Source organism: Barbus barbus (genome assembly GCF_936440315.1).
Source record: "Barbus barbus genome assembly, chromosome: 2".
Taxonomy (NCBI): Eukaryota; Metazoa; Chordata; class Actinopteri; order Cypriniformes; family Cyprinidae; genus Barbus; species Barbus barbus.
This window is the reverse complement of record NC_136730.1, coordinates 39327112-39349062: the sequence shown is the minus strand read 5'-3', so window position 1 is coordinate 39349062 and position 21951 is coordinate 39327112. Positions and strand designations below refer to the sequence as shown.

The following is a 21951-nucleotide window of genomic DNA, read 5'->3' as shown; positions in this document are numbered from 1 at the left end:
TGTTTAATTTAACATGCGCAGTCTGTAGACTTAACCTACTATAACACATTTGCTCTGTTTTGTTTATTTATTTTTTGCGTATTGTGCCTATTTTGTGAATTGCCGAGTCCGCTGGATTTACACAGAATTTAAAGAGTAATTTTGAGTAAATATTCCCATTCATGTAAATGCTGAAAATGACCTATGTGCTTTTCATTGTAGACATGCGGTTAATCTTGCATTAAAAAAAAAAAAAATCTTAATTAGATATTTTTATCTGAATCAACGTAGCATATATAGCTAAGTCTTTACAGATATGTGACCATTTCCCTGCAATGTGTTCTCACCAAACAGCCTTTGCAGGTTTCTTGCAATTCCACTTCCCTGCAGTGATCGCTAGATGCCGCTCTATAATCGCTGCACTTTTGGCAATTTTGTTGCACCATACGATTTTTTTGTTTTTTAGATTTTTTGACTCGGATGACTCATTACAAAGAAGAGTCAAATAAACGACACGTATGAAAAGGTATTCTTAATAATAAAAAATGTAGGCCTTCTTTTAATTCATTGTCAATTAAGAAGATCCATCAATATTGTTCAGCATTGATTTCATTAAGGGTTGTGTTCAGCACACATAAACATTCCCAAGTGTTTACTCATTTAAATGATGGATAATATATATATATTAAAACAAGTAATATCAAGCAAAACCTAAACAAATCAGTTAATATCATACAAAACCCAAGAAATTAATGAATGGTTTATTTGCAACATACCCTCAGAGTTTCCATCATTATCTCATAATTTGTGTGACATTTATGTTTTCATTATTATACGTATTCAGTGCTGTCACGTCACTTTGAAAGCTTGGCTTTGTGCTGTTTGCCAAAAAATGTGCAGAGGAAGTGATGTAAGTCTGCTGACATATGCTGTCATTCAATTTTCTCCAGCACCCCAAACAAAAAAAACACTATAGTGATTACAGAGGAAATCTTTAATTCACACACCAGTCCCAGGTCATTCACTGGTCAGTCTGTATTGTCTAATAATCACATTCATTCATGAAACATGCCAGTTCGAACCAAACCCACTGGACTGTGCAAGAAAATGATGTATAACTGATTATGTAATGCAGACCCAGAAGATCAAAGGTCCTTGTCTGGATGTATTTTGTAATACTTCCACATTTCCCCTTAATGAACTCTATTCTGAGCAAGCAAAAAGGATGTTAAATCATGACAGAAGTATAGAATATTGATAACCCTTTAGGAGAGCCTGTGAACATGTTATTTTTGTGTCTCTCCTTCACAAATGTGCAGAGTTGTGCATTTTGAGCTACATAGGGAGATCCCCTGTTAAGTAAACAAGGATAATCACATGTAGTGTTTACTTTTGGGTCAATACTGCTTTATGACGCACGTAAGAGTAAAATACATATTGCCAGTGGTTTGCACAGTTTGACCTCTTTCATTTCAGATGCCCCCTTTATTGAAGTGAAAGCTCACCTAGAATGTAACAGTTCTAATGACAAGTGAACCTTGTCATAAATTCCCACAATATATACCAATGGAATCTGGATTACATAATCAGAGTTGTATTTCTTATTAGATTATATTAATTTTTAAAATGCTCCAAATCAGACTACGGTTACTTTTTTGTTAATTATAAGGCAGTAAATTATTCACAATTCAGTGATTCTCCTTAATTCCTCTGTTTTATCTTTAAAATGTTTCTTTATTAAAAAAAAAAGCATATTGCTTTTGACTAGTCAGGCAGCTATTGCACAGGAAATTGAGAGATCACACGGCATGAACAAATAAAATGTTTCATCATGTTTTGAAAGTGTTTTATTTTGATTCTTTTTATATTTATAATTTAACATTTTTAGGAGTTTATTTATTATTAGCTTTTTTCTATTTAGGATCCCCCTGCAGTGAATATTTATATACAGTATCTGAATTTTCAAACTGATATCTGTTTGTTGAACAGTGCATATTTGATTCGTATATGTCCCATGACAGTTTCAGTATAGTAAGAAGCAGTTCTATTTTTGAGGCCACTACATGTGCACACATATTACTTATGTGTTGCCCTCTTGTGGAAACCTCAAAGCTTTGCTTCAAGTGTAATATGCAAAACAGACTTGCAAAGTCATATCAACAAAACTGGTTTATGCAACCTTTAATATGTCTATCTTTAGTTTCCTTAATAATCCAGAGGATGTTTTGCAATTAATTCCAGTGTTAGATTACACGCTTGAGTTCTTTATGGACATAGGGTTGGTTGAAGTGGTTTTGTTTATGCTGGGGAAACACAGGCTTGATTAAACCTCTGAAGTATTTGTATGTCGCTGCTGCATGCAGGTAGTCACTATTCGCTTTGAAGCCCTCAAAGTGTGTTTTGACTAGGTGTCTCTTGTTCCATGTTGTGCCAACATGACCCACTTTGTTGGTGTTACTTTAATTAAAGCCATGTGAAATCCTCTGCTCTTGTTCTGTACAAAGGTCTGGGCCTTTAAAGCTATAAAGATCAGGGAGCTTTACCTTTTTTTTTTTTTTTTTTTGTCTTAGCTGCAAATAATGGTTCATACACTGAAAAACAGACACAAAGATTTTTATAAGTTGTAAATAAAACAAAAATATCGTAGTGTTTTACAAGAAAATACTATTTTACTCTTTCACATTTAACTGGATAGTTCTCACAAAAATAAAAATTCTGTCATCATTTGCTCACTCTCAAGTTGTTCCAAACCTGTATGAGTTTCTTTCTTCTGTTAAACATGACCATATTTTATATGGGTATATTTGTAGCAATAACCAACAATACATTGTATGGGTCAGAATTATCGCCAAAAATCATTCGGACATTAAGTAAAGATCATGTTCATTTGTTATTAGTAATATGCATTGTTAAGAACTTCATTTGGACAACTTTAAAGGCGATGTTATCAATATTTTTTTTTTTTTGCACCCTCAGATTCCAGATTTTCAAATATGTGTATCTCGGCCAAATATTGTCCTATCCTAACAAACCATAATAGAAAGCTTATTTATTCAGCCTTCGTGTGATTTATAACCATCAATTTAAAAAAAAATACCCTTATGACTGGTCTTGCGGTGCAGGGTCACAAATTAACATTAAGCTTTTTGACTTTAACAATACATATCCAACAAATTCTTGAAAAGAAGACGTCCCACACCTAAAGCACTGCTTAGATCCAATGAAGAACCCTCATCTCTGAGCTTTCGTATAAAGCCTGTATATTCCCAGACAGGATCGACTTGATTCAAGTTCAAGTTCCCTTGGGAAAGGTGAGAATCTGGAGGTTTCATGGAGTTTCAGGGCTTCCCCTCAGTGCTAGAAGTTGCGGAATAGAAAGTGACTGGCAGGTTCCCTCCTCCCCCCTCGACATGCTGGCCAGCCGGCCCCATGATTACAGGGTAAGAGTTGGAGTCGTTTCCCCTCTGCTAAAGCCTCAGCATACACCTCTAAGCATGGTGGAAGTGCAAGGGAGTTAGGATGTTGTTCGCAGCTGTTTGAAGTGCCTTGTCTTTATGGGCAAACATCTGGAGTATCCCAAACAGACAACTTACAGCTGGCCCTACAAAGAGGGCACAAGGCACAAACACCCTATCTAAATACAACTCTCAGGCAGACTGCCTCAGGCATCTGAGTCCCTGTACTCTCCCTCTGCAGCAACATGCAAAAACAAACCGCAAGTGCTGATATTTACATGTGCAGAAAAATGCACTGATAACGATTACACATTTATTTATGTTTATAATTATCAATTTTCAATGGAAAGGTATCTGTTTTATCTTTTATTAAGTACTTTATCCCTGTGGGTTCTCTTTTGAAAAGCTTCTGTTTAGGTATGTTTGATAGCAGGTGTGTGTTGGTATTGTCCTATCCTAACAAACCATACATCAATGGAAAGCTTATTTATGTATAAATCTCAATTTCACGAAATTGACCCTTATGACTGTTTCTTTGGTCCAGGATCACATGTGACAAAAGATTTCAATGAATGCTGTTCATTTGAACTTTTTATTCATCAAATAATCCTAAGGAAATGTGTTGCTAGCAAAATAAGGGGAAAAATAGGGAAACTTCAACATGTATTTGTTATTGATTTAAATATTAAGAAGCACAACTGTTCTCAACATTGATAAGTATAATGTTTCTTCTGCACCAAATCATGATTTCTGAATGATCATGTCAGGTAATGGCTGCTGAAAATTCAGGAATAAATTACCTTATTAAAATAGAAAACCGTTATTTCAGATATTTCACAATATTACTTTTTACTAAATATATAATCATAAGCTAAGATCTTATGTTCAAATACACTGAACATAAGAAACTTTCAAAAACCATCTTACCAACCCCAAAATTTTGAATGGGAGTGTATTTGTCTGTGATTGACTGTATTGTTAGACATGTATTGGCTGAGGTCATGTAAAGTGGTTTTGACTTGCCCTTGAAGAGCTCTACATGTGTCACAGACTCTCTGTTCTTACAGAAGGATGGGCCATACGCATGACCACAAACAATGCCAAAGCAGCCAAAGTGTCTCGTTCCACCTTCCTCCTCTGCTTCCTTCTCCTCCCTTCAGCTTAAAGCCGCCACCTGGCTGCCAGAGCATCAGCAAGTGAATTACTCTCAATATACATTCTGTTAGCGAACACATTGTTGTGAGCTGTTAGGCCGTTGGCCCGTCTTGTGAAGTCTTTGTGCTCTTGAGAACTTGAAAGGCCTGTTATGATATAAAGACAGTTTTGGGCCAAACTTAATGGAGAAGAAGCACTTGAGAGGTGGATGGATGTTTATTTGGTTGACAGACAATGAAACTGACGCAGATAGGCGGTGAAGTGAAACTATTTTTAGGAGGGCCTTTACAACCCTCATACATGGCAGACAAAGTTTATTGGAGCAAAAAAGTTGTCATTCTTCTGGGCAATGATAGGGCTCCATTTAGCTCCAGCTCATGGCCAGGAATACATGTGTATTAAGTGACCACACCTGTCTCACTTCGCCTGTCCTGCTTTAAAGTGATAGGTTTATTTGAATATACTGAGTGCAGACTGTATTGTAAAGTAAGGATCAATGGCATGACGTCAAATTTATTCAAAAGTACATTACACAAGCAATTTATACGTACGATTTACATATTTATTAACTTCCATTTAAGTTAGGGTATCATTATGTGCACAGCACATACATCACAATATTTAACGAGACCTGTATAAAACTACAGACAATATTTGGTAAAACAGGATTCAGAGCACACTACTACAGGACTCAGACGTCAGCCCATTTACTAGAGCTCTGCCATGGATGCAAACACAACTGTATAGGAACTGACAGAGAAATGGTATATCGTTTATTTTAATACACCTGTACTGTTTATAACCACATTAAAAAAACGTTGTATTGAAAGACAGGATGTTCTGTTTTCAATAATCACAGGCTACTAGGTCATGCCTGTTGCTATTGCATTTTTTGGTTAAACAAATCAAGACCAATGCTTTGTGTCAGTTCTAAATTGTAATGAGGGTCAGAGGGACAATTTGCCTTCAGTAGCCATTCGGTCTATTGTAAACAACATCCACACTGATGCAAATCATGTCCATTTGGAAAGAGGTTTGGCACAGCTGTGTAAAAGAGAAACATGGACAACCCTCCCTCCTCCAGCCTTAGCTCAGGTAACTCAGAGTCATCAAGCTATACTAACTGATGGGCACATCCAGGCAGGGCATGGTAAGAAACAAATGGCAAATTTGGACACGTAACGACTGAAATACCACGGCTTTGCGATTACACTAAATAAAATCATGTGAATGTGTTAATGCTTTTGAGGTCAATCGCTCAGTTTAGCTTCAAAATTGTCCTTTAATGCTTTCTTTAAAGCTTCTTGAAGCACATCCATTTTCAGTTTAGTTTACACTCAGGTACATTTATAGTTTCTTTCAATTAAGTGTACCTGCAGGCCATTTCGATGATAATAAGGAATGCTTTTTTAAAGATAATCTCTCAAATATGTTTTTAAAGGTTCAAGATGGAAAACTTGTTTATCCCTGCATGAATGCATCATATCTTAATATTTATTTTACTAACATCATATACCATGTTTAAAGCAGCTTCTCAGTTTTGCACCATATTGCATTTACAAAATATATAAAGAAAAATATAGGGTTACTGGTTGAGCATATAGTATAGTCTAACAGCTGTCTGCAAATATTTCCAACATGATTATCCTTTCTAAAAGTAAATCACAGGGTAAAGATAGCTCAAACGTGACAAGGCGCAACTAGGACGCAATGGCCACCAGAACTTCACAGAGTAGCAGTAGCCTCAGAAGACTCAGAAGAGCAACTTAGAACTAAACATTCTATGTCAGCTGATTTTCAAAGTAGGAAACTGTCAGTTGGAAACTGCATGAGGTAGAAAACGACAAAAAAAGTGGGCAATACGCCTCCTCGTAACTCACTGTGGAAGTTGTTTTTACCTTAACTCTTCGTTCACTTACACACAACACTGTCATTTCTTTGTTTCTGTGTTACCACCCTAGAAAATACTGATCTTTAACATGACTGATTTCCCCCCAGACACCCAGCAAAGACTGACTTGAACTTGGCTTTGTACAATATGTCTTTTTAAAGGGGCTCAGCGTACAGTATCTGCACTGCAATGCCTATGAATTTTTAAATTCATGTCTGTATGTTAAAGAAGCTACTTCTCTCTATCCAGAGCCTTAGAGATGTGACAAAGATTGACTGCAGATAAGTTCAAAGTTCAACCCCCGGCAGAGCTAAAAACAGATTTGAAGGGGTAGAACTTCAGTAAGCTAGAGTAAGCCGATACTGCTTCAGTTAGATCCGAGCTCCGCACAAAGGAGCTCAGACATTGGACAATTGCTCCAGTGCTAATACTATGGGGGTTGATACACCTTAACGATTGGAGGCTTGACCTAAGACTTACATATTCTTTCCAACGAAGGACCTTAGTCAGCGTAGACGCCATATTTCATTTGTCGTGATTGAAAACGGGGCTGCGACGGATAGTGTTTCTCTCAGTGTTGATCGTTCAGCAGACGCGTCTTTCCAAAACCTTCCCAATGACTGTAGGCTACACCATTTGTTCAGAAAATGTGAAATCTTGTTTTCATTCGCGAGCAAATAAATGTGGCGTCTACACTGACTGCCTCTCCAAAACCGTTGCTTTGAAACAACACAAACAGTGCACAAAAAAAAAAAAAAAAAGTACATTGTAGGAATTTCACTTGTATATGAACACGTGGTAGCAGCAATGAGGATAAATTAACAAATAACAAATAAATTAATTGTTGTCTTCCACCTCGGAAAGAGGACGTTGTAATGAATATAAAATCAACAGATATAAATAGTCTAATATTTACATACATGACACGATACACTTAACCTCACATGTAACTTCTGTAGAAAGTGCATCGTGGTTCCTCTGCCTTGCGCCCCTCCAGATGAGCTCAAATTCTAGGCAAGAAATGTGTCACCGTCATGGATGTCGATACTCGATTTCCTTTTTTTGTTTTGCCAGTCTTACTCAGTCCGATGTACATCCCGGGATGTGCCAGCGATTCGTACGCATTGTAATTATTTGCAAGGAGCTTTTCTCTGAACTTGCATTCATCTGTGAACTGCATCTACAATAAAAAAGGGACATAGCAATTGTTATTTTCATTGACATTTCATTAGACCGTATCATGACTCATAAAATATAAGCCCTATCATTATCATATTTTATCATCTACAGCGTTGATCTGTCCTCATGATTGTTTTGCGAGGGACAACCAAACTTAATAGCACCATGGCTTGGCCAGACTGGTTTAAAATGACATCTGTCATCAAATTACGCGATTTCTTGGTCATAGACTTGGTGTTTTGGGGGTCTTGGTCAGTCTATGCGTGAAGAAATCGGAGAGGGTATCAGTATGGTGTTTGGGTGGTCCTCTTTGGCCAGTTCATCTTTACTCTGACTGGGAAGGACAGTAGGTGCATGTGTTGGCTGGCAATGCTAAGAATGGAATGCGTAGTCCGAATGATCTACTGCGCAACCGTTCCTGGGTTTGTCGGTCCCACAATGAAAACACCAGTAGTCACTGGAAGCACGCCACAACTGAGTTCAACAATGTAACGCTGTCGGAGACTGTGGGACGGGGAGGGGGGAGGTCGGTGGTGAGGGGATACATCTCAAGTACTGGGTGATATGTCATCGAGCTCTGATAAGAACATTCACGGGCGGAAACCCGTTGTAAATCATTTCATACTCACAGATCCGAAAAGCTTCCCTTTGCCGTTCATGGCCACGAATAGCCCGCTCCGGACGCCAAACAGTGTCACAACTCCCCTCTCCACCGGAGATATCTCAAGAAGACCTTAAACACACAACAAAGAAAATAAATGACCTTGTTTGGCTTATATCTTTAGCCCTGTCTGGCAACTCCCAACCATGACTGCCTTTCTAAAAATTGTACGTGTTTACGTTTAAGTTGCCAGAGCATCCTTTTTGAAGGAAATGACACTTTCCGCCTCTTCAAATTTCCCAAACGTAATATCGCATCTATTCTTTCTCTGTAAAACCACTAAGATGTATTTTTAAATGACTTCTGCTTTATTTTAAACCACGTCTTTCCCCAATGAATCACCATCAACGTTTTATTAAATTGAAGCTTTGATTGACATTTTTATTATCAGATCCTTGACCACTTTAGAAGGATCTAAGAGTCTAAACTTGTAACAATGTTTCTCATTTAATGATCAAATAACTACTGTTTGTATTGTCATGAATGTTGACAAACATAACCAGTAGCCTACTTCTTGAGTTTGTTCTTAGAAACATATGAAGTGCGTCAACACAGATGGTTTAGAACGCCTGTTATATAATGCATTTGCCTTGAATTTACATTAGGTTGAAATTCTTAGAGTTATGGTCTCAGAAATGTTTTGTTTTAGCCTAATGTCAAAAGAAGACATTTTAAATTCCAAAAAAAAATCATCTGTAGTTCTTTAGAAAACCATCTGTACTAGTAATAGACTGAACATTCTCTAAAGAAGCATACAGCAACTCAAGCACCTATACAGCCAAAATGCTTCCGTACCAAATAATCACTTAAGAACCTTTATTTTTTTAAAGAGTGAGGGGTTAATCTACCCTAAAGGATGAGTTTATCTCGCTCCTAACTTTAGGCTTGGGATTTTGGCCCGGTTCCTGTCCTGCTCTGGTTACAGAGACCTGTTGCGTGCGTAACGCAGGATGCCAGATGCTGGTGCACTACCACACCTGACTTGATTCGGGAAATAGAAATGGAAGCGCTACAACAGGATTTGTTGATGTTATCAAAACATGGCATGATGTTGAATTCGTGTTTTATTGCAATTATTTTTACTGAATAACAGCCACTGTGCGGTATTTGTGTTCATAAAGGATTTTTTACCTTTCTCAATTCTGCAAGCTAATTCTTTTTCGTAATTCAGTTTCCTTTGGGTGACAGTTTCAAATCCAACAGCCGATCCAGCATGCATAAGTACAAATAACAGATGAAACTTACTGTAACGGTTTTCGTTGTGCACGCCGGTAATTTTACCGTCCGGTAATACTTGGAGATGAAACCCGATGCCAACATTGCAGTAGAGACGTCGCAGTCTTTTAATGCCCGTGAGATATTCACTGTCCCGGCTGATATCTCTTTTTTCCCCGGGGATTCTGGCTAGAGAACGCGAGTAGAGGGTCTCCCAGCGTCGCTCCACGGGTCCGTTCTGCCCACCAGGCAGCGGAGCGCAGCGCACTGAGCTTGTCATAAGCCCTAAGACCAGTATTGGTAATAGGGCCGAATGGACACTCATCCTTCTGAGCGGTACGTGAGCGTCTGAAAGAGTTGAAGACACCAAACTACCGTCTTTCTCTATATTTGTGTCGGCAGCCAAAAAGACGCATGAGCGGCATGAAGTCGCGCTCAGTGGGTTTCCTCTTAAGACACTACACTTCAGAATGGTGTTCAAGCTGTTTTGTTTTCACACAAAAGCTGGAAAATGTTGACCGTCAATACTAGCCTCGCTCAGCCATGCCACTTTTCCCTTGCCGACGATATTTATATCTGCAGCGAAATTACATCACACACTACCTAGTGCATGACGGAGCAGCCTTCTGCGCCACTCTGAGCACACTGATTCCTTATAATGTGCGCACGTCCATGCCGTGGGCAGTGAGACTACAGCGCGCGTGTGTACGCGCGTGCGAGTGAGAGAGGCAAACGTCATAACCGATCCCTTACAATAAAACAACATTTGTTAACTTTGACAGTGCAATGCTGTTGTCTATGGGAATAATGTCTTTATCAGTCTCAAATCTGCGTCCGAATGACTTTCAACGCAAGAAGCTGTAAATGGTCATCTCGCGCATTATTGCCATGCGCCTATAATAAAGAATTACATTTTTCTTCAGTACCTTCAATAATATATTAGTGTGTTATAAAGTGACAAATGATGGCAGCCTACTACTTTTTTGCAGAATGTATCCAGTGATAATGATCCGTTGCTATGGTTACCCGCGTTCTGCAACTATATTTCTTTTCGCAAAGGTCTATTTGGCGGCAGGTGCAAAGTGCCATAGCTTTTTGTCGTTACTGAAAGGTATTTTTAAAATTAAAATCGTTTGTATAAAATACGTGGAATTAAGTTTAGTGTAGGCTATGCGCTTTGCAAAACCCATCAAAAATTTGCTTTATATATAGTTGAGTCTTTGGGTAGGCTTCCTTTATAATCGGACAGAAATAAAATAATTTATGTATGGGAGGATGTTTCGGAAATCACAACGTTAACAGACTGCAGTGTCAGGCAGGAGACCGTTCTAACAATAACAGGAACAAACAAAAGTCGAATTCGAACGAATTGCAAATACAAGTTCAAGAAAAAAAGCTGCGCTGCGAAAGAACAATACTCTGGAAAAAAGAAAATAAGGAAATGACATACTTATAATGACATAAATTGTTATGAAAATGACACAGACGTTGATGTGCAAACATAATTTCTGAAGTCCCTCTGACAGCCTAAAGACCGCTAGATAATTCAGCCTGACAGTGCTGCAGCTGACCTCTTACGAGTGTCTAGTTGTGAATGTTGTGCGTCAGAGCATTGTGGGGGAGAACGTGTAAACCGCTGGAAACATCACACAGTGAGTCAAGCTCGCTCCGCGGCCCCGGGTAATGCGCGCTCCCTGCTGCTAGTGTAGAGGATGCGACGTAAAACGGAAAGACCATGGGGGATGGTGAAAACACTTATCAACATAAAAGTAAGACACCTACTTGAAACCTCAAAAGATTGTAATTTGCGTTACTATTGATAGAGGCTTTCGTAAGGATAGTACGTGAAAATAATTCCGCCCAGAATGAACACCGACTGCTCAGGCTGAATGAATACTCGAGGGTGTATTTACTATATTGGAGCAAATTACGCAGAGGGGTTAATTACACATCCGTTTATAGGAGAAGGACTCTTTTATGTTCTGTTGTATACAAACAAATAAGTTCCTCTTCAAGTACAAAAAGTATTTGGATATTTTTACCACACACGGTGAAACTGAATAATTCGCGTTACATGATAAAAACAAAATAAGTTTACAGTTCAAATAGATTTAATGTTTAAAATTAAGACTAATTTGTTAGGACACCCGTGTGACCTTGCGGTAAACTTACTTCATGTATTACAAAAAAAAAAAAAAAAAGAAAGAGAGAAAGAAAGAAGAATCCAAGGCACTTCTTCTGGTCCAAAAAGTTTTTTTGTTTGTTAGTTTGTTTTTTAAAAGCCATTATTCACATTCTGGCCATCTCAATAAACATTAAAGTGCATAAAACTCTGCACTTCACGTTTTCTCAAAAACTTTAAAATAATTAATTTGCAGATATTTTGTTATTTAGCTTTATGTGTCCAAAAATGTATAAATGCATTTTGAGGGCACTATACGTATTTATATATATTTTTTTTTACTTAATTTTGAACCGTTTTATTTGATTATTGTATTTATTTATTTTTCATTAATTTATTTGTTTTTTAAACATTTTGACTTTGATACACATTTATTTCTGCATAACATTAACAATATTAGGAACAAACTATAATGAAAGAAAGAAAAAAATAATTTGTTATCCACCCCAATGTATTTGTAATTTGAGGGAGTGGTCAAATGTAAAAAACAAAACAAACAAAAAAAAACACTTCATTAATTAAATAAGGTAGGCCTGTTGATTTAAAAGTATATGGGCCGATATATACTTCTCTGGGGCTGATTTGTTTATATGAATCATTATGGCAAACAAATAAAAAGCTCCCTTGCCATAACTCTTGCTTGCCCCGCCTTTGTTTCGCATGAAAACGTTTCCTCCAGACAGAGCACTCTCATCTCTTAACTTCAAAAAGGAGAGTTGAATACCATCTAGACACAGAGCCTGTAACCCAAATTGCTTAACCTGTATCTAGGCGATCCCACCCATCCGAGCTCTGACGGCTCACTAAATGTTGCTTGCTGATGGGGGTCTTCTGCACACAGGAATGGGTCGTTTGTCAAGCGGTTCATTTGATCTAAGAATGTGTGGCTGGTTTTATACATGTTGGCGGCACAGACACTGATCAAACAGACTGTTGTTTTTTGACCCATTTGGATACCCAAATCGAAAAGCCGTGTAATGCTGTATAGCCACTGCTGAATTATCATGACAAAAACTCAAATGGTCTTTACCAGATGTTATATTTAGACCCACACACCATGCTTTCATAATTTAGTCTGCTGCAAACCGATAATGAACGCCTTATACCTATAAATGAAAGTCAGTGTTACATTTTAAACCATGTGTTTGCCGTTGATATAGAAATAGCAACAACCATATGCTACACATTTGAACTAGTCTAGTCTCTTACAGCTGTATCAACTTGAATACAAGCAGCGGAATGAAGTGAATTTAATAATAACAGGGCGCTCAGCCGCTCTCCATGGTGCTGCAGTCGCGCTCAGATCCGCCTCTCAAATGTGTGGAAATGAGACAATTATGTTCAGGCAAACGGTTTAAAAAGTTTGGGGTTAAAGCAAAGAGATCGTATTTAGAATTTATATATATGTATATATATATATATATATATATATATATATATATATATATAATGGTGGCGTGAATAATGACAGGCCGTGAGAAACTGACTTGTGCTGTTTGTAATATGTGAGATGAATTAGTTGCAGTACTCTAGGATTTGATAAATCAGGCACAATTCTTTTAACTGTGAGTTCTCACAGTAATACAGTGATATTATTATAGTGTGCTGGATTTACTGCGCAAGTGTTTAGAGGACCTGTAACTCCTCTAATATCTCTTCTGAAGTTAATCACTTTTACCGCTCTTTAATTGCAGCACACCTCAGAAAACTTCTTGATAGGCCTATCAAACACAGAAGTTACAACCCGCCCTTCAAATTCTACATTTATTGCGAGGACAACACTAGCAAACCTTTGATAACGTTGTGTAATTTCACAGAAACTGGACAGAAGTCAGTGCTTCCCTCTATAGGACACTTTTGGAAATACAGTAAGAGAAGAGTTTGCTGAGATGTTGGAGCGCATTAACCTACCAGAGATCGTGTTAGTGTGACTAATTCAGATATGATTTATTTTGCCCAGACAACTAGGCCTATAGGCTACTGCAAAGTTTACAACTAGCTTTTTTGAGTTTGCTGTGTGATAATGGAATTTACTTTCACTTATAGCTCAATCATTACTTTGCACAGAGCATTTCCTTCGTCTCGTACGTAACCTATTATAATGGCATTTGTAGTAATATTCCAGAAGTACACCCTAGTCTAAAATATGAAGCATTTTACAGCTTGACACTCAGTCGATTCTGTCATTTTTATCAGATAAGCTATCAGCATTAATAAATGTATCACTTAAAAAAAACAGTCAAGCTGGAAGCAATATGGTGTGATGTTAGTGCAGAGGTCAGGAACTCAGGTCCACAAAGATGGCCAGTAGGAGGCCTGTCTGTACGAACAAAGACCCCTCAGGCTCCGCTGGGTCAATACTTGAGGAATTCCTGACTATACCAATTAGATGGGCACGAGGAGCAGCCCTTTGAGGCCCTCGGGCCGGAGAAGAATGAGACTGAATCGCAGTGATTTTAATTGGAGCGGTTTTCACTATAGTGCACGGCTTTAGTAATTTCTGAGAAAGCACTCGTGGGGTAATTTAATTATCAATAGATTTAAAAACAGTACAGTCATTTTGGAAATAATATTTATTTATTAATTCAATTATTCATTCTTTTTTTAGAACTTGTACACTTTCTGTTCACATTCGAAATTACACGTGAGGTGTAATCTCAACATGACCCGACAGCCCGATCTTATGGCCTTATGGGGTTTTTTTGGCAGCAGGGTTAATGAGCGCTTATATGCCCTCCACATGGCGGCAGACGCATCATTGTTGAAGGCAGGTCATCAGAAGTCACTCTATCGGGACGCTGAATCTTAACCCCTGGGTCTCTGTTTACTTGTTATATGCCAGTGAACTAATAGGGGCGTCGTGTGCCTGAATAGGTAGTTAGAGCTACGGCCAAAGCTACCCGATCAATGAAAGTGCGTATAAATAGTATGCGAAATAAAAACGAAAACTCGTGCTATTGATACGCAAAAATGGACTTTGGTGTGTATATGCTACGCGATGGGTAGGATTAGGGTTGTGGGGTAGATGCGTATCATATGCACGCCAACAAATTTCGTATCATATGCACGCGAAAACTGCGTATTAAATGCACGCCAAACACGCGCGTGTCATATATAAGCCAAAGTCCATTTTTGCATATCAGTACCACGAGTTTTCGTTTTTATTTGGCGTACTATTTATGCGCTCTTTCATGAGGCCGGGCTCATTTTCGTAACCCATTTTTTTCTTCTGGTCCTCAGATTTATATATTTAAATAAGCAAACAGTTGTCACATTTTTATTCATTTATTTTTCTGTATTCTTGAGTTGGCTGTAAACAGTGTGATGCACAAATAAAAGTGCTTTTTTTAAGTGTAAAAGGTTGTTAATGGAAGGTTCGATTTCAGAATGTTTTATCATATCAAACTTCATACAACTGTTTTTGGATCCAAATGCATACCTTTATTTTTAGACGAATAAATTGTAAATCTGAATCACGTTACTCATAATTTTGAGAGCAAACCACTTGTTTGTATTATCTGTGATAAGTATCGTGAAGCTGGTGCTATCATTAATTTTCATAGGCCAGAGGGAAGAAAGCACTCCTCGGTTTCTGATTAATATGTTGATTATAGAATATAATATTTGACGTCGCGGAAAGCTTTGATCTCGCCTCCCATGTATTTATGTATGAATGGCTATGTGAATAATAAGCTATCATGATGGCAAGACAAAGGTTCATTCAAACAGTTCCATTTATCTAGAGTCCGGCATTCCTGTTAAGTAATATTAGAGTTTGGCATTCATAACAAACTATACAACGCGTTACACTTTCTAAGACATATTTTTTTCATCGGGGATTGCCTTGTTTCTTAGATCACAGGCTCTCGTCGTTTATAAAAAGGAAGAAGAATGTCTCAAGCGACACGGCTTCCCAGGTTCCCCCAGAGATATGCCATTGTGACCGCCAGGAAGCTCTTGAAGCTGCGAAGTATAGAATAACACGTCTTTTTTTCTCCTATAGATTTCAAAAGCACAGATCTCTGTTCTTGCAAGTAGCCGCTCTTCATGCGAAACACAGCTTGTTACGGCAAGTACGTTTTAAAATAATAAAAATAATCTTATATGAGTATATTTTACAAAGTGGTTGTGTTTTACTTTTCTCCCACAGATTTTTTTTCTTCTTTTCTTCTAGATGATGTCACTTGAGGCAGGTAAGAAGAAAGGGGGGATGGTCCCATGAGAGACTTCAATACCTGTGCGATCACTTTCACAGTTGCGGTGAATATATCTGCAGACATTGCCATTCATTTAGCTGTCAAACTTTTAATTAAGCTCCATATAATATGTATTATGTAGGCTAGAAACAGATAATACATATAAGGTGGGAACGAAATAAAGATCATTGATCACTCACTCTAGTCTTTTGTCCAAAATGCCACTGTATACTTAGCAATAAAACAAAAATATATATAATTTCATATAATTTATTGGTGACATTCCTCCAGATGTTTAGCTTTCAGTGTCAAACAATGCCGTTTTAATGCATTACTCAGCTTACAGTGTTCAATACATATGACATTTATCAAAACTATGCTTCAGAGCTGATGTCATTACATATATTTAGACTCAAATTTGTATTAAAAAACGGGAAACCGAAGAGTCTACTCTTACGGGATTGTTCAGTTTTTCAAAGATAACAGTGTTATTCTAACAATGCAACTATTAATCTCTTCTGAAGAAAATCTTTGATATTTGGAAGTGTAGAAACTATGTCATCAATAACTTAAAAACATATAAACAAAATAAATATGTATTACATTAGTAATATACAAAGTACTCCTGATTGCAGTTTAAGAACAGTAGCCTATCACATGTAAGTTAAAAAGCGTCTGTTTTATGTGTATGGATCTTTGTTTTCTACTTTATACTTCAATAAGGAAAAAGTGCTTGTCTGTACACCACCTATAAAAGCCGTAATCCAGTACATAACACATCATTGGCATTGTCAAGCACTTGTACAACATCCTAATTTATGATTACAAACATTTACTCTATGTTATCTTGCGCACATAAAAAAAGTAAATGACTGTACAGCTATATATGTACAATAATTACACGTCTTTCCCTGGTGAAAAAAATACACTTCAGCACTTAAAGTGCTCTATTTTCGCACACTAATTCTGTACTTAATATACTAAAAATGATTCTTTAGTACGTCTTAAGAACATATACTTAACTGTGTAATTTTGAGACACCATGATTATGAACTAAAATGTGCTAAAATGTATTTAGGTAAGGCATCTTTCATACAAATGTAGGTTCAAGTGTACTACAAGTGGTAACGACATACATCTTTTAATACAGAGACAGTATGTTAAAAGCACATTTTAGTTCATATTTATGGTGTCTCAAAATAGCACAGTACTGTTAGACTTAAGATTATCTGAAGAATCATTTTTAGTATATTAAGTACAAAATTAGAGCGCTAAAATAGAGCACTTTAAGTACATTATGGAAGTGTACTTTTTTCACCTGAGTTAACAGAAAAGACTGTGAACATGAAAAAACAACCTAAAGGCAAAACTTTCAGTAGTGTTAAATTTGGTCACATGAACCTATCTGGACTGTCTTTGTGTTTTGGATGCAAAAACAAAGCAAAAGGATGTTTCTGTTCATTCTCGGCCCTTCTTGCCACATAATTCCCCAAAAGGTTTTTCTTTTCTTTTTTTTAACATCATCCTTTCTTGAGAAAATTGTTCCATGTGACTCCTTTGGTCTGTTGGACTCTCAGTGGCTTTGGAGCTCTTCTCCATCTGTGTCAAGAGAATGTTAAATGTCAGCCTTTCTGCTGTGGCCCTTGGAGCCCCTGTGTCTTCGTCTTCTGCGTTCTGCCCGACCCACAGGGGCTCTGTGAGAGCCGGCCTGGTGCCGCTGGCTCTCTCTGAGCTTGCGCACCATCTCATGGTCCTTGTTGCCCAGAACACGGGGCAGGAAGAGGGAAGCTTTGTCCGTGCTCCGTGTCTTAAAGCCCCTCCTGGGCCGGCCCTTCCCATTGATGGACACGTACCACTGCCTCTTAGAACTGGCACGCCGCTTGCCGCCCCCTGCCCCGGACCCTGTTGGTGGAGGCTGAGTTGTAGCATGGTGCCGTGATGCATAGGTGTTGTAGCCTAGCTCGTGAATGCGCTCCAGAAACTCACATTCGCGGTTGAAGACTTCCTGAAAGGGTTAAAAAAAAAAAAATCTTATTACATTATTTTGACATTCATAACTAGACCTGGAACAAGATTAAATGTTTCTTTAACAAGAAGTCAACATTTAAACTGATCCAAAATCTGCACAATTGATTTCCCAACATCTCAAAAACTCACAGTAACCTGGCAAAAGTAAGAACCTTGTATGTGGTTATCACTCTACGCTGACCAGAAATTTCAGTGACAAGGTCCCCAGTGAGGGATACAAAGCTCAGTAATCAAACTCTCAGTAATCTAGCAGCATGTGGGCATACTCGTTCCGCATGAAAAACACCACCATGTGGTGATAGCCTCAAATAGCCCCTTCTTGTTATCTGATCCCACAGCTAGCGAATTTCAGCTACTTGATTTTCCGACGTGACATAACACTTACTGAAGCATACAGACGTCCTTTCTCATTCATAGCCAGGTATCTTCCAGAAAACAAGCCTTTTATCGCCACAACACCGACATCCACAGCTGTGATCTCGAGTATACCTAGAAAAGGAGCGGAGCGGTTAGTACGCATGCTAGAAATAGGGAAAGTCATTTACAATAGCTTTTCAAATAGCATAAAAATGTGTGGGATACAATACAAGGTCAAGTCGAGGTCGTTCATCAGTTTTCACAAACATGTCATGATTTAGCTAATGTTTGAAAGCGTAATTTTATTCACTTATCGGTTAGTTGTATTATTAATTAATGATTATACACGTAACTGTTAGAATGTGCATTAAACAGTAACGTTTATTTACTATAATAGTAATTCATATAAAATGAATAAAAATAATTGATTTATGTCTTAACTGAATTAAACCACTTGCTTTATACCTACAATCTCACCCACGTTTAATATTAAATAATTGGGCATAGGAATGTGTGTTGTCCAGTAGGATTCATTGTAAATATTGTGGTATTTGCTGTTTTAAATGTTGTTTTATTTCTACTTAAGTTTTTCGTTTATTGAGTCTCAGTCTACACAACATACGCTGTCAGGTTAGATATACAGACACTAAACGCCTCTTAAAGAGGATGTTTATTCATCCCCTTTTTCCACTGATTAATGGCTCTCCTCATTCTTCTGTTTCGAATAATCATCCTTTTACGTTGGATAAACACATCCGTTGTCTAAGTCATTATGTTAAACTGTCTGTTGAATCCTGTTTTCATATGCTAATTGTCCATGGGCACTCGGATTTGACTAATTGGAAAACTAAGACAGATAAACGAATGCTGTAATTTAAAGAACGACGATTTAAGATTGTAATGTAGGCTACGATATTTGACAGGGAATTGTCTTTACGATGTAAGTTATTCAATAAAAGTAATTTGAAATGTATCTTGTTAAAAATAATGCAATACGGTTTTTTTCTAACTCGTTGCTTTATTTTCAAGACCTAATTTTTAGCATTTAGTTGCAAGTTGTGCAGTCCATCATCGTTAGTTTAATCTTCATTTTACTGTGGTAAATTCGCTGATTTAAATGTTTTATATTCGTCAATTTAACATAAGCCGGGCAGGGTGAATTGCTGTTCGCTGTTAATTATTTAACGCGCAAGGCGCCTCCCGAATACTGTCAGCGCACAATGTTTTCCAATGTAGGATTTGCACAATTGCGCAAGTCTTATATCGCACATAAATTGACATTCACAAATACGAAAGACGAGAACAGTTTACTCACTGAAAGGATTGTTTTCATCTAGAGATCCGTCGATTTTCCCGTTCGGGTGAATTTGCAAATGATATTTTGTGGCGCAGTAAAGTTTCCTGCGTCTTGGAGCTCCTCCGAGGTGCTCGTAAACCCCGCCGCGTCCACCAGCATCTCGCCGCTGCCTTGGGTCACACGCCTGGCCCCTGGCACAAGGCGCCCTTGGGGTCCTGGTCAGCCTTGGAGCCAGAGATTCCTGTAAACTCGGATCCAAGGAGCTCAGTAACAACAAGAGCAGAATTATAACCATTGTGGCATGGCGGGATGTAGGCAAAATCTCGCTGGAATAGAAAGAGCTGGCACACGGGGTCCCATCAAAGAAGTATCATTTGTCAGTGATCCAGTCAACTGAACTTTAAAATCAAAACGTGCTGTATCCTTCTGTCTCCTCTTTAAAATGTCGCGGTCATCTGTTAGAGCCGGCTTGGTGGCAACAGCATGGGTTCGCCTCGTTGGTGATGGGTTCCACTCTGCTCTCCAAGCAGACTGTATCTGACCGAGGAGGAGAAAACAGCCAGTCGGTTTCACAGGGAGCCTATCGTGAGATTTCGCTGATCGACAGTGTGCACAGAAATAAAAGAGCCCTCCTGCAACAATAGCCCGAACCCCGACCAATTGATACAAAGGAAAAGGGGAGGCAAGGTATCAGTCTTGTATGAACCAAGAGGTTGCAGCGTGGATAAAATTACACAGCACTACACACGGTGGCTTACAGCGGAAAACCGCATCACAAAGAGAGCTTCTTTTGAAAGATCCGAAAATTATATTTAAGCATGAACATTGGCCTGGGAGAGCCGCTATTGATTCTCTTTTCATGCCTGTTGGCACTTTCCGACAGTGATGTTAGCATTCATAGACACACGCACGTGGCTTTCAACGATCCACATTTATGTATGGAATGTTTCTGACTCGTAATATAAAGCGGTGACTGACAACACAAAATATGGACAATCGGCTAGAAAAAAAAAAATCAGTAAAAAAAGTCACTTGCAACGAGAAAGGTTCATGATGAGACATGGGTTATGCATTCATTAGAAAAAATAAATAGTTTTTACGCGGTTCGTTTGCTTATTATGAGCACTGTAATTTAACAGCGATTTTATTATTTTAAATATGAACCAAATCACGATTCAGGCGCGTCCAACCCCCTTACATTTAGCTAATGCAATATTACATTGATGCGAATGCCTTCGGTAGCCAGCCCATTATCATCCCGACGTAGCTACATTTCAATCATTCATTCCAAATATGTTATAGCACATGCTAGTTAAACTGATGCTCGGAATGAACCGATCAAGACCTGTTTTCCCATTCATTCTATTCCGTAGAAAACACGCAGCTACATTCCCCTGCATTTGAGAAGAAGAAATCCAAAAATCGCGTTTCCCGAAGTTTCTATCTTGATTTTGGAGCGAAAAAAAAATAGGCTACGTATTCCATTCCCTCTCAAACATATTTAATTTCACATTTTTGTCTTAATCTAGCAGGCCATACTAAAACTGCGGTAGCTGGCATGCATCTTCTCTCAGGAACCAGACTGCAAGTGCGACTCAAAGCCCTACAGCCACTTACACTCAAGCTCCTGGTGTGTGCTGCTAGTGGGTGGAAGAGTAACACGCAAATGACTTCTGCCTAAATTGCTTCCATCTCGGTCGCATTATGGTTACCATTCTCGTAATTAGCACCATCATCTACAAATCTCCCTGCCCTTTGGCGTAACACCAGCGCATGCTATAGAAAACCTCGTGGGAAGGCACCCTTCATTCATCTTCTCTTTCCATACATGACTTGGCGTCCCGGAGTGTTTGTCACACTGTTTTAAAACCGGTAGCTGCTCCTAATAACTTATTAGTCGCTGCAGAGCCGGTGTGTGTCAGACTAGACGGAGAGTATATGAGCCTACTGATGTACATCACGAGCCGCTCTGGTGACCATCTCTGAGAGAGAAGCTCTTGATGTGGTTTGATCCTGACAGAGGGTTGCATTTCTGATGTGGTCGGCTGTTTCTTTCTGAAAGTATTTTAATTACGGCCCACAGCCGCCCACAAAGCCCAGCAGTAATAATCAGTAAGAGAGAGAGAGAGAGAGGAGGGGGAGTTCACTCAGGATGTTGCCGATTATTTTGAAGCTGAACGGTTAAATCGTACCATGTTAAAGTCGTTTTCTTTAGCACGCCCTCATTTATCACTTTAACTTCTTCGCGACCCTTTGCTTTTTAAATTAAACTAAGGGAAATTGGGGACTGTAGGAAAATTGGATGAGATGTTGAGCTAACAGTTTAACCAATTAGAAACGAGCTATCATGAAAGTT

At 38.4% G+C, this 21951-nt stretch overlaps 2 protein-coding genes across 2 annotated transcripts; both read right to left on the bottom strand.

Annotated features, from left to right (window-relative positions):
- Nucleotides 1–5077: 5077 nt before the first annotated feature.
- Nucleotides 5078–10195, bottom strand: LOC306877841 (fibroblast growth factor 4B-like). The gene is made up of 3 exons (XM_079429829.1): nt 9566–10195; nt 8289–8392; nt 5078–7660 (listed from the first exon to the last, which is right to left on the bottom strand). Exons 1-3 carry the CDS (start codon nt 9858–9860, stop codon nt 7484–7486), a joined length of 576 nt encoding a protein of 191 aa, XP_079285955.1. The 5' UTR covers nt 9861–10195; the 3' UTR covers nt 5078–7483.
- Nucleotides 10196–17429: 7234 nt separating this feature from the next.
- LOC306882297 (fibroblast growth factor 3-like) lies at nt 17430–20262 on the bottom strand. Its single transcript, XM_079436833.1, has 3 exons — nt 19614–20262; nt 18327–18430; nt 17430–17918 (listed from the first exon to the last, which is right to left on the bottom strand). Exons 1-3 carry the CDS (start codon nt 19888–19890, stop codon nt 17529–17531), a joined length of 771 nt encoding a protein of 256 aa, XP_079292959.1. The 5' UTR covers nt 19891–20262; the 3' UTR covers nt 17430–17528.
- Between the last annotated feature and the right edge of the window lie 1689 nt (nt 20263–21951).